Raw genomic sequence first — 13570 nt, 5'->3', positions numbered from 1 at the left:
GCCTGATAAATTAAACAATAAAACAATTAACTACGACACTTACATCTTGTTAAATTACACAAAGCTCTGTATTGGCTCTGACTCTACTGTTTCATTGCAGTAATGGTCACCTGCGGTATCACTATTCTCTCTTTATATTATTGCATGAGAGTTCGACATCTGTCTTCTACACATATAGAACGAATTTTCGTTCTACACGGTAGTAATGACCATGCAAGCAAAAAATGAATCTCAAACTAATTAAAGCACAAGATAAGTATTGCAAACTTCAGCTCAAGAATAATGAATGTTTTCAAATAAGTGAGTACATAAGCTATCAAGTTCTGGTGTTCGCGACCAACGCTAACATGAATGCAAGTGCAAACCCTTGAGAAAAATGGAAAAATTCCAAAATCATTTTACTTTCACATCTGTACAACTGGCACCCGAAGAATCCAAAAATTGGCTTAACGTATTCATTCCAGGACTACAAGTAGAGACTTCTCCTAAGCAGAAGCAACAATTTCCATAACTACAATTATTACAAGCAGTTAACATTTGAAGCATGAAAAGCATATATAGTGAATATTGGATTCTACTTCCTGCGTTTCAGGGGCCCGGTCTTGAATCCACTCTTAGTCGGCTTACCCCAAGGAGTTCGAGATCCTTTTCCCCACCGACCACTACTCTTGCTCTTACCCTCTCCTCCACCATGAGGATGGTCTACTGGATTCATGGCCACTCCTCGAACAACTGGTCTCCGGCCAAGCCACTGGCTTTGTCCAGCCTTCCTAAGCTTCTTATCTCCGTGGCTTGGATTTGAGACAGTACCAACGGTGGCCCTGCAACGAGAATCAATCATTTTTTTAACACCCGAGGGGAGCTGGATAAGACAGTATTTTGATGTGGGTTCTTTCAGGATTTTTGCACAAGTTCCAGCAGCTCTAACCAGCTTGCCACCTTGCCCCGGGTTCAATTCGATATTGTGAATGATAGTTCCAATTCGCATAGAAGATAATGGCATACAACTCCCAATTCGAGAATTTATATCGGAATACATCATCTGATTCATCATGCTCTCTCGAGCATTATGAGCATTTGTGTCTGCAACAACATGCATGAAGAGTGAGGAACAATGAAACATCACAGAAATATGCCAACAGCATAAAAACTAGAGTCTCCATTCCAGTAGGACAAGAGTATCAAAATGTATACAACTCACTGCTGCCACAAGCAAAAATACTTGCAGGATTTTGGAAGATATTTAATATCTATTCCAAGAACTCATAAACATTATGATTTATGAACATAAGAAAAGACAAAATCTTATATACTCGGATATCAAAATATCCGGTGCTTGATTTGTATATTTTTATATAAATGAGAAATTCTTAGATGCTCCAAGAGAAGCAAATGTAGTTCTTGCTCTATTCTATTGATCCTGTGACACACAGGTTATCTTTATTGTTAAAAATTAAATTTTCAAAATTAAAAAAAAAAACACCAATAAGACCCTCTCTCTTTCGGTTTCCAATATTGTTGATATGTCAAACCATAAATGAAACAAAGCAAAAATTCTCATTTGATGTCGGAACACCTAAGAAATTCTCAAATAAAAAGTAATAAACAGAAGAGAGAGAATGTGCATTGGGTCACTTTCTTCGCCTACCTTGATTATAAGCATGAAAGTATGAAACTGAATCCCATAACCTTATACATTCATCTTATATTGGCTATGATAAAATTGGTTGTGCAGGTTAAAAAATAACAATAACAACTCGCACAATATTATTCATCTCACTTGAAAAATACTTGGATTTGTCAGCATGAATAAAGGCATAAACCCTAATCTTAAGTTAACATAGAGATCTTCCCCAAATCACCGGTTCTTTCTTTCAAGATAGTTAAAATGCCTATAACATCAGATTCATAATGTTCACTAAAATTAACAAATGTTACTTAACACAATTAAATTTGATCCTAAATACATGGAAATGAATATGTTTTTATTTCTACAAGGCTGAAAAAATAAATCAAATCTTATAAAATAAAATAAAATAAAAAAATTGAAAGGAAACACCAATATCTCAAATTTCACTGACTCTATTGAATAACGTGCATCATGCTAAGACAAAGTTGTGATTTTGTTGAAATTATAGGGAAGAAAGGGTTACCGGAAGAGAAACGGCGAAGAGTGTTGGTGAGATTGGCGACAAGAGAGGAAGCTAAGCGAGCTCTCCATAGTGAGACAGCCATGGCTCAGAAATCAGAATGCGTTGCTACGGCGTCAGGGATGACAGTGTGAGGTATGCAACTTCCTTTCTTTGGGCCTCAGGCCCAACTATGTCTACATATGGCCCAACTCGGTTATTTGGTTTTTTTTTTTTAATAAAATACTTTACTGCAAATCTATGTATTCACTATTTTTTTTTTTCACGATATCTTTCAATCCTGCATGCTAACAATTATTTCGTCGCAAGTCAAAGCTTTATTTAAAAGTTAATTATTGGCCAATAAATTACCAATACACAAGGCAAGAAGCATTGATATCAGTTGGGATAAATGGCCCAAACAAGGCATCCATGCTTGCTTCTCTTATACTTAACAAAAAAATGTATTAAAAAAAATTTGAAAATGATTAAAAGTTTAAATTTATCCTTCTAATTATTTTTTTAATTTTTAAATAAAAAATTTTGAATTTTAAAATTTTAATGTTTTCAAATAAATAACATATATATTTGAAATTTTGCTTTTTTATATATTAAAATAATAATTAAGATGATGAATTAGGACTAAAACAAACTGAATAAAATTATATAGATTGCGAAAAAAAATATAAAAGACAAAATAGATATATATTTCATTTAAATATTGTCATTGTTATTATTGGGTAATGAAGCTCCAAGTATATCTTACCAACACTCTAGAATACTATAACCGAATTTTTTTTTTTCTCATTCTAGCTAAAAATAGAAGAATTTGTTAATACACTACATCAAACCAAAAAGGCAAAACTATAACACACTACTATAAAGTATATAATTACTATAATGCGGCCGAAAAAGATTTCCATAATTAACTTTGCACAGTTACCACGGTTAAAACGATTGTGGAACTAGTGAATAACAATGGAGAAAGACAGTACAAAAAGTATACTACTTTAATTTTAGTATTACTATTTAGCCAGTTCACAACAACCACCTCAACTTGCAATATAAAAGTGATCCTAAATCAAATTAAAGCAACAAACAATGTGAATGTAATTAATTAATTAGAAGCTAACATTCTCTCTTCAATTGCTAGTGTAACACCTTTACTTTGTTGGATATGGATAAAGAGTCATCAAAACAATCTCTTCTAGGAGATTTAAAGCAAGTTCACCAAGCTGGATTTAATTTTGCTAAGGCTGGATGGAAGTTCATTGGTTTGTGCAAGAGAGGGTGGTATGAAATTCGAATGAAACTCCCCCTTTAATTAGTTCCAAATTAGAAATGTTTATATGTTTAATAGAATTCTTTGCCTTGAAGGGTATAAACATATACAGTGTTTAGGTTAATGTCCATTTTTCTGTTCACTAATGTAACGAAAACAGATGAGAATAATGCGTAAAGTTTATGTACGAATTGTACATTTTCAAGAGTTAATTTTTCTTGAGCTTGTCTCTTTAATTTTATTATTCGTGGATCATCGCTCTGTTTCTTTTACATATTGTTAAAATTAAAATTAGTCTGCTTCGTTCTTACATTTAATATATTGAGAGAGAAAATAAAATGCAGTGACAGGCATATAAGTGGATAGATATGGAAAAAATGATTTTGAGGTTAAAGCATGGGTTCAGCGAATAATAAGAACTTCTTTCCCTTGTCATCTTTTCTTTTTATTATACTTAATTCTAATTTGACATTTATGAAGGTATCCCTATTTGATTAACAATGCCTTCTAAACAAAAATACTAGCTAGGAGCCAACAATTTTAATAAAAAATATAGAAAATTAATTAATACCGACTTAAATGTAAAATAAATATATAGATGGGTTAATCACTTATATTTATATTTTTTCAGAATAAAAAAATCTGTTTGCTATAAATTATTCCTCTTTAGAATAAGATAGAGATGGTAACGAGACAAGGCAGGAGGGGTAATTAAATACACAAATTCCGTTCTAAATACCCACGCATTGCCTTATTTTTTATCCTATTATCTATTGATATTTTCATTTTGCGAGCCACTCCGATAAAAATGTTTAAAATGTATTTTTTAAAGATGTTTTTTAATAATTAAAATTTAACACATAGAATCGATTAAATCGTATTATTTTTGTCAAAATTAGGTCAGACAAATTAATTTGACCGAAAAATGGTGAATCAAATTTTGAATCGGTCTAAATTAATATTATTTTTTATAAAAAATGACTACAATACTCTTATTATAGAAAATGACTAAAATATTCTTATTATATATATTAATTTTGAGAATCCTAAATTTTAACATTTTCTTTCTCTGTCGTCATACGATTAGGATTTAGAATTTTCAAAATTAATATATATATATATATATATATATATATATATATATATATATATATATATATATATATATAATAGGGATATTTTAGTTATTTTTATAATAAGAATATTGTAGTCATTTTTTATAAAAAAAAATATTAATTTATACTGGTTCAAAATTAAATTTATTAATTTTTTGACTAAACTGATTTATCCAGTCTAATTTAAATAAAAATAACACAGTTTAATTGATTATATATGTTAAATTTTAACTTTTAAAAAACATCTTTAAAAAGACGTTTTTGACATCTTTATCTAAGTGACTCCCTATATTTACTCCCATACTGAAATGATTATTACTCATACCCACCTTATACCCAAACAAGAATAAGCTAGTCTTACCCAAATTTATCCCTCATACCCAATCAACCATTGAAAAACTCGTCTTGTTCAGCTAGGGTAGGATAGGTTGGCACAGGTCAGTCCGAATTGCCATCCTTACATACAAACCACAGATGAAGAGCATGCACGAGATGACAATGGACAATTTTATTGACGTTAACTCATTCTTGACTGTGGTAGACTTATTGATCTCGACTTTACCACACTACGGTAGCACAACTTGGAGCCCCGCTTTGCGTGTGAGATGGAGGTTGGCATAGTCAAAGTGATTCTTTTCTTTGAGGTGGTCTCCTTCGGTTTCCTTTTGTTTTCGTTGCTGCTAATGCAGGTCTCAAACTTACCCTCAAGCTTATCAAAGACGGAGAGGTTATCAGTTATGCTTGTCATGCGATCATTAACCTCAAGGTGCTTCACATAGTTATGCTCCTTTCTGCCATCACCACCATTTTGGATTGCCTCTTCTTCGTTCTTTTAATTGTCGGCATCATCGAAATACGCGTTGCATTGGAACGATTTCTTGTGGCAGCAAGTTTTATGGCTATTGTGTTGGAATAAATTATTTTATTAACCCAGATGATCCATATTATTGAATCACCAAAAATATCATAATGCGGAAGCGTACCTTTACTCATAGAAATCAGGAATTAGAGATCAGAGATTGATGGAAGAATTGTCTCAATCTTGTAGTTCTGTCGATCTTCCTCAACCAAAGCCTTCTATATCCCTAATATGGATGAATTGTGACTATTTTGATGGGAAAAGAGCGACAAAGGCGGCTTTGGTATGTTGGGGACCGAAACCCTGAAGGCACTATTTATACTTGAGCATGGCATCCATTAAACCCTAAAGCCCAAATAAAATAGTATCTAAAATCCAAAAGATAATATATCTAAAATCCAAAAGATAATTATCTAAAGAACAAAAGATAATATCTGGTTTTATTCTCATTTAATTCCAAATCAAAAATAATTATGACTTATTCAATTTAGCATTTATAACAATAAATGAGATCACCATTATATAAGTCATTTAATTTGAAACAGTATAATTTGTGATTATGATTAATATATGTATTGCCCACAAATAAATTAGGAAATTAAAATAATTTCCTAACAATCTCCCACTTGGGCTATACATATATTCTTTCTTGACATAATCACATCTTATAAACTTTATGCGCGCATCTGAATGCTATTTCCCTTATTACTTTAATAATATGGTCCGTCTCATACATTAGATATGGAATTACCGTAGCTTTTATCACATTAGTGCCATGACTAAACCACGATGATCACCATAATAATGTATTTAACGACATAGATCAAATTTGGATGAGAAATATGGAAATTACATGCCAAGTGATCTCATGCATGTCTATTTCCAGCTGATCTAACTTTAAAACTTTATTAAGATCAAACGCAAAACAAATTCACATAATATGAAATAAACCATCAACTTAATTCTGCAGAAAATAATTCAATATCTGTTATAGGACATATACCATAAAATAAACTCCTACTAAACCATGGCATCACAAATATTGACACCCATCCGAGCAGTGTACTCATAAAAGACTTTAGGGATCAATCTCTTGGTTAATGGGTTTGCTAGCATATACTCTGTTCCTATATGTTCTATGAAAATCTGCTTTTCTTAACCTTTCTCCTTGACAACTAAGAACTTGATGTCTATATGCTTCGATTTTGTCAAGCTCTTATTGTTGTTGGAGTTTAGTAATGTTGATTTATTGTCACAAAATATCTTTAATGGCCTTTCAATGTCATCTACTATATGAAGCTCAGTGACAAAGTTTCGCAACCATATGCCATGAAATTGGAATCAGAGTACCCAATGATCTCCAAATTTTTTTATCTCTGATAAATAAGCATGTAATCATTTATTCTCTTCAGATAACGCATTATGTGTTTTAACAGCTATCCAATGATCCATGTCCGGATTGCTCAAGTATCTACCCAACACTCCCACTATAAATGATATATTGGGACGTGTGGAGACTTGAGCATACATTAGGCTCACTAATACTGATGCATAAGGTTTATCATGCATTGCTGTCTTCTCAAGATCATCTTTTTTTGGGCATTGCTAGAGACTAAACTTGTCTCCTTTAGCTATGGGTGTGCCCATTAGTCTACAACTTTTTATGGCATATCTACTAAAAATCTTTTCAATATAGTTCTTTTGTGATAATCCAAGAATGCCTTAAAAGTGATCTCTTAGTATCTCGATTCCTAATACAAAAGAAGCATCACTAAGATCTTTCATTTCGAATTTGTCCGATAGAAATTTTTTAGTTTCATGCAACAAGCCTATATCGTTACTGGCAAGTAGAATGTCTTCAACATATAAGACCAAAAAGATGTATTTACTCCCACTGAACTTGTAGTATACACACTCATCTATGATATTTACCTCAAAACTATATGAGGTAATGACTTGATGAAACTTGTGATACCATTGATGGGAAGCTTATTTGAGACCATAGATAGATTTTTTCCTTTCTCTGTTGGATCTCTTTAATGACACTTCTTGAGGTTGTTGAGCTTGTTGTATGGGTTGGGATTGAGGAGGATTCTCATTATTTTCTTATACTGTAGCAATATCTTGAGAAATAATGATATTCTCATTGTTCTCTTGTACTGTAACTGAATCTACAGTAGGATTCTTATTGTGCTCTTGTACTATAACTGTATCTTGAACAATAATAGATACAAAGACTAGATCATTATCAGTTACAGAATCCTTATAAAAAACAACATTCCTAATATTTCTTTCCCTTCCAAACTCAACATCCTCAAGAAATTTTGTATTTTTCGTTTCAAAAATAGACCTTGATGCAGGATTATAAAACTTGTACCCCCATAAACGCTCAGCATAACCAACAAAGTAGCAACTAATGGTTCTTGAGTCCAATTTTCTTTCATGCGGCCTATAAGGTCGCGTCTTAGCTAGACATCCCCAAATGTGCAAATGCTTTATACTGGGTCTTTTCACAATCCAAATTTCATAAGGGGTTTTGTTAACTGCTTTGCTTGGCACCCTATTAAGGATGTACACTGCGGTCTTTATGGCTTATCCCCAGAGTGATCAGACAAGAAAAAATGACTAATCATACTTCTCACCATGTCCTTAAGAGTTCGGTTCCTTTGCTCTGCAACACTATTCATACTAGGTTTGCCTGGCATGGTGTATTGCGGAACAATACCACACTCCTCTAGAAAAAGAGCAAAAGGTCCAAGACGTTGCTCACTTGAACCGTCATATCTTCCGTAGTATTCACCACCACGATCAGATTTGACAGCTTTAATTTTCTTTCCAAGTTGAAGTTCAACTTCAATTTTGAAAGACTTAAAAACACCAAGGCTTGCAACTTTTCATGAATTAAATATAGATACCCGTAACGAGAGTAATCATCTATGAACGTAATAGAGTACCGTTGTCCATTCCAAGAGACAGTAGGGAATGGGCCACATATATTGGTTTGTATCAGTTCTAAGACATCTTTAGCTCTCTTGGCACCTAATTTTCTTTCGTTTGTCCTTTTTTCCTTTATGCACTCAATGCAGACTTCAAAGTCTGCCAAATTTAGGGGTATAAAAATTCCATCCGATACGAGCCTCTGAATTCTCTGTTTAGAGATGTGACCTAGGCGTTTGTGCCATAATGATGCCGAATTCTCATTTAGTTTTTGTTTTGTACCTGTTTGCAATATTTCATTATTATAGGAATTCAAATCAAGCCTATATAGATTATCCACCAAACGACCAGAGCAAATATTATTCGAATTATAAAAGAGATTGACTTTATTGTTTCCGAACGAACAAAAATAACTTGATTGTCCAAATGAAAAATAGAAACTAAATTCCGTCTAAATGATGGTACATAAAATGTCTCTAATAAATTCAAGTAAAATCCACTCGTGGAACATAATCTAAAGGTTCCTATAACTTTGACTGCAACTATATTGTCGTCTGCCACATAGATGTATCTTTTAGCGTCACTTGGGGGTCGGCTTCACACGCAACCCTGCATAGTAACACTTACATGAGTAGTAGCAGCAGAATCTACCCACCAAGTATCAACAGGTGCATAACTTAAACTAGCCTCAGAACAAACGAAAGTAAGAAAGTATACCCTTCTTTACACGCCAAGTGGCATATTTGGTACAATCATTCTTCATGTGTCCCACCTTCTTACAGAAGAAACAGGTTGAAACTTGATCTTGTTTCTTAGCCTTTTCTGCTGAGAAGGCACATCCGCAGTAGTATCACGCTTTCTTTTATACTGAGAAGATGAAGCCATGTGAGCACTTTTAGTCTTATCTTGTTGTAGCCTCTCTTCTTGCACACAGTGAGATATAAGCTCATTTAAGGACTAAGTGTCCTTCAGAGTGTTATAACTCACTTTGAATTGCCCAAAGTATGCAGGAAGGGAGATCAAAATAAAATGCACAAGTAAATCTTCAGATAACTCTAACTTTAGTACTTTCAATTTTGAAGCAAGATGAGACATTTTCATAATGTACTCTCTTATGTTCCTTTTACCTTTATACCTCATGGAGACAAGTTTGCTCAAAAGGTTACTTGCCTCCACCTTTTCATTCTTAACAAAGAATTTTTCAACATCTTTCAGGAACTATTTGGCATCTTTATCCTCAGTAATTGAGCCCTGAAATGCCTCAGGAAATTGAGCGTTTTATAATCATAATGCTCATTCGATTGGATCTCTCCCACTTTTCTATTTTAACCTCATTGAGATTTTCTGGAGTGGAAGTGGGTTTCTCCTCTCGAAGAGTTATATCTAAATCCATACAATCGAGGATAATCTCTACGGTATCCTTCCAAACTTCAAAGTTTGAACCATTCAGCATAAAAAAAACTGCTAATTTGTGCAGAAATATTGGTAGTTGAAGCCATAATTTCTTTATTAGAACAAAAAAGGAACATGCAGAAAATATTAGTTAAATAATGGAAAAAAAATCCATATTGAGATATCTATAACGATATTAATTTTCCATCTTTGGATAGAAAATTAACTGTAAGTGATATACTCTCATTGCAGTAATCAAATATTGTCAAAATTCCTGTCACACATTAAGCCTTTCTTTGGACCGACTGAATGCACACATGAAAACTTAAACTTCGCAACCTATTTATTACCGCATATATTTTCTATTAATTGGCCAAACAATAACCTTCTTTTGAGCTGATTATTGACCGCATAATTAATAGAAAATAAACAAAAGTGTGCAATGTTTATTATTTGGCCAAACAATAAACTTCCTTTGGGCCGATTATTGTCTGCATAAATAATAAGCATTACTTTATTCTTAATTAGTTACCCAAACATGTATTTATCATCAATATGTGTATGTTATTCGGCCAAATATAGACCTTCTTTTGGGCTGACCAATATTTGGATGAATTACATATCACCATATTCCTAATGTTTTAAATAAATCAATTTTCACAAAAGAGGCTACTTTGGGAGCATAATGTTCAATCAATTTATTCCAAAATCAAATCTTTATAAAATAGGTGGGTATAATAATCCAAATTGTTACTAGTTTCTTTATGTAATAATTAAAAAAATATTTAAATTACAAAAAGAATTAAATCATAATGGTGTCTTTTCAGACCTTAAAAAAAGACATAATTATAACTGTTCAACAAATTCATATGCCAAAATTTTTTTTGATCCATTAAGATTAAAATCAACCATTATGATTCAATCCATGCAAAACAAAAAAAAAATAATGAATTTGCCAAAAGAATGAATCCATATAGAATGGTATAAAAAAAAGGATAAACAAACGAAGAACCTTCCTTTTCTTAAAAAAAAACTGGATTCATATTCACAGGTTAAATCATGGTGCATACAAAAAAAAATTTATAGTAAGTGTGTTCTTCATGTACTATTTGTGTATTCTTTATACACTCTTTATGTACTCTTTCAGTTTTATTAATATGTGCTACACAATCCAAAAGTAGCACATATTTGAATCTAATTTCACAAACTCAAATTAAGATTCAAATTCAAATAAAAAAAATTATAATTTCTTAATGATTTAATCATAGATGGTTCTGATACCACTTGTTGGAATAAATTATTTTATTAACCCAGATCATCCGTATTAAATCACCAAAAATATCATAATGCGGAAGCGTACCTTTACTCATAGAAATAAGGAATTAGAGATCAGAGATTGATGGAAGGATTGTCTCAATCTTGTGGTTCTTTCGATCTTCTTCAACCAAAGTCTTCTGTATCCCTAATAGGGCTGAATTATGACTCTTCTGATGGGAAAGAGCAACAAAAGCGGCTTTCGTATGTTGGGAACCGAAACCTTGAAGGTACTATTTATATTTGAGCATGACACCCATTAAACTCTAAAGCCCAAATAAAATAGTATCTAAAGTCTAAAAGATAATATATCTAAAATCCAAAAGATAATTATCTAAAGAATAAAAGATAATATCTGATTTTATTTTCATTTAATTCTAAATCAAAAGTAATTATGACTTATTCAATTTAGCATTTATAACAATAAATGAGATCACCATCATATAAGTCACTTAATTTAAAATAACATAATTTATGATTATGATTAATATATATATTGCCCACAAAAATTAGGAAATTAAAATAATTTCCTAACACATTGTTGTTTTAGTCTTTCTTTCCCTTTTAGTTTATATATCTACTCTCATATATACTTTTAGTCGTTGATAAATTTTCATTAAGTTTAAAGTTAGTATAATTTAAATTTTAAAGTATTGTTTTTGTCCTTAATATTTGAAATAAGTCTTAAAATTGTCCCTAATATTTAAATCATTTTATTTAAGTCTCTAACATTTTAAAATTATCTCAATATTATCATGCTATTAAGGATCTGTTAATAGAATTGATGGCGGGACAAAATTGAAACAATTTTGAAACGTTAAGAACTTAAATATGATGAAAACATTGGGGACAAAAACGATATATTACTCTTAGAAGAATTATCTAATAAATTAAAAAGAAAATAAATTTTAACGGAATGAACTCCACTATGAATTCAAGATTTTTACTCATTATAGAAGATTTCTAGAATGACTAGTAGATAAATTTTCGAAAAAGAAAAAAAAAGCATAATACATATACAATAAAGTATAAATTATAGCTTTTGTCTCTAATGTACCAAAATTCTTTAATGTTTAATTTAGTTAAAATTTATTTTTAATTTTAAAATATATTTTAATTCTATCCTTCAATAATATCAAATTTTTAGGTAGATAATAATTTAATTATTTTTTAATTGTATCTAAGTAAATTACTCTTAATCACCTTACTTTTATTCTAAATAATTTTTTTTATTTTATTCTTAATTATATTACTTTTACTCTAAGTAAATTTATTTTTGATTAAGAACAAAATTAAAAGATAAAATAAATAATTATCTATTGTAAAAAAATTAAAATTATTGAAGATAAAATTAAAATTGATTAAAAAATAAAAATAAAGTTTAATAAAATTAAACATTAAAGAAGTTCGGTATATTAGAAATAAAAAGATATAATTTCTACTTTATTATATTTGTACATGCTCTTTTTTTTTTTCGAAAGTTTATATACTAGTCATTCTACATGAGTAAAAATCTTGAATTCATAATGCAATTCAATATCATTTTACTTGATTTGGTAATTCTTCTTAGAGTAATGTATCATTTTTATCTCCAATTTTTTTGTCTTAATTATTTAAGTCTCTAACGTTTTAAAATTGTCTCAATTTTATCCCACTGTCAATTTTGTTAACAAATCACTAATAGCAGGACAATATTGAGATGATTTTGAAATGGTAAGGACTTAAATAGAACAATTTAAATGTTAGGGACAATTTTAAGACTTATTCCAAATATTAAAGACAAAAATAATACTTTACTCTTAATTAATTTTTAATGTTTGAAGTTAGTTTTGCTTATAAGTTGTAACATCATCAGTGTTTTCTTTCGGTAATAGTTGATCAAATTAACAAGTATATTTGTCAAATAGCCTACTTAATTAAGTTGCATCATAGAGAATGTTAGCAGTAATTACTAATGTTCTGAAAATCGGTTCGGATCGGTCGGTCGAATCGATTGAATTGTGAACCACTGCAAAAAATGAATCGAACAAATGTTATAACCGCCAATTTTAAAAATCGCAATTGAATCATCGAACCGGCCAGAAATCGGTCGGTCGAACTGAACCATGACCTAGCCGATTTTTTGGATAAAGAACCAAACGTCGTCGTTTCATTACACTAACTAGCCCTAACCAGAATCGAATCCTGATCCAGAACGCGCCTCTGCCTTAGTGCCTCCCTCACACTCAGTCCAGGGCTCCTCTCATCGAGCTCCTGGTCGTCCGTTTAGCCACCGCCTGCTACTGCTGCCATCGGAACTTCGAACAGCCATCACCTGCTCCCTTACTTCTTCTCCATTGCACAGCAGCCATTGCAATCTTCCTTCCCTTCCATCATGCAGCCACTGTGTGAACGTGGAAGCCTTCGTCGCGCAGCCACGCCGCCGCCGACGCTAGCTCTGTTCCACCACAGCCACTATCCCGTTTGAAGGTGCGCCTTGTCTCGGTGTCTCCTTCTTACGTGCTCTGTTGAAGACTTCTTCTATCTTCTAGATAATTTTTTT

General features: G+C 31.6%; 1 protein-coding gene across 1 annotated transcript; it reads right to left on the bottom strand.

Annotated features, from left to right (window-relative positions):
* Positions 1–273: 273 nt before the first annotated feature.
* Positions 274–2303, bottom strand: LOC112743649 (large ribosomal subunit protein uL2my, C-terminal part). Its single transcript, XM_025792937.3, has 2 exons — positions 2154–2303; positions 274–1083 (listed from the first exon to the last, which is right to left on the bottom strand). The coding sequence occupies exons 1-2, from the start codon at positions 2233–2235 to the stop codon at positions 575–577; spliced, it is 591 nt and encodes a 196-aa protein (XP_025648722.1). The 5' UTR covers positions 2236–2303; the 3' UTR covers positions 274–574.
* Positions 2304–13570: the final 11267 nt, after the last annotated feature.

The sequence above is a fragment of the Arachis hypogaea genome, chromosome 14, assembly GCF_003086295.3.
Source record: "Arachis hypogaea cultivar Tifrunner chromosome 14, arahy.Tifrunner.gnm2.J5K5, whole genome shotgun sequence".
Lineage (NCBI taxonomy): Eukaryota > Viridiplantae > Streptophyta > Magnoliopsida > Fabales > Fabaceae > Arachis > Arachis hypogaea.
This window is presented reverse-complemented; position numbering and strand designations above follow the sequence as displayed.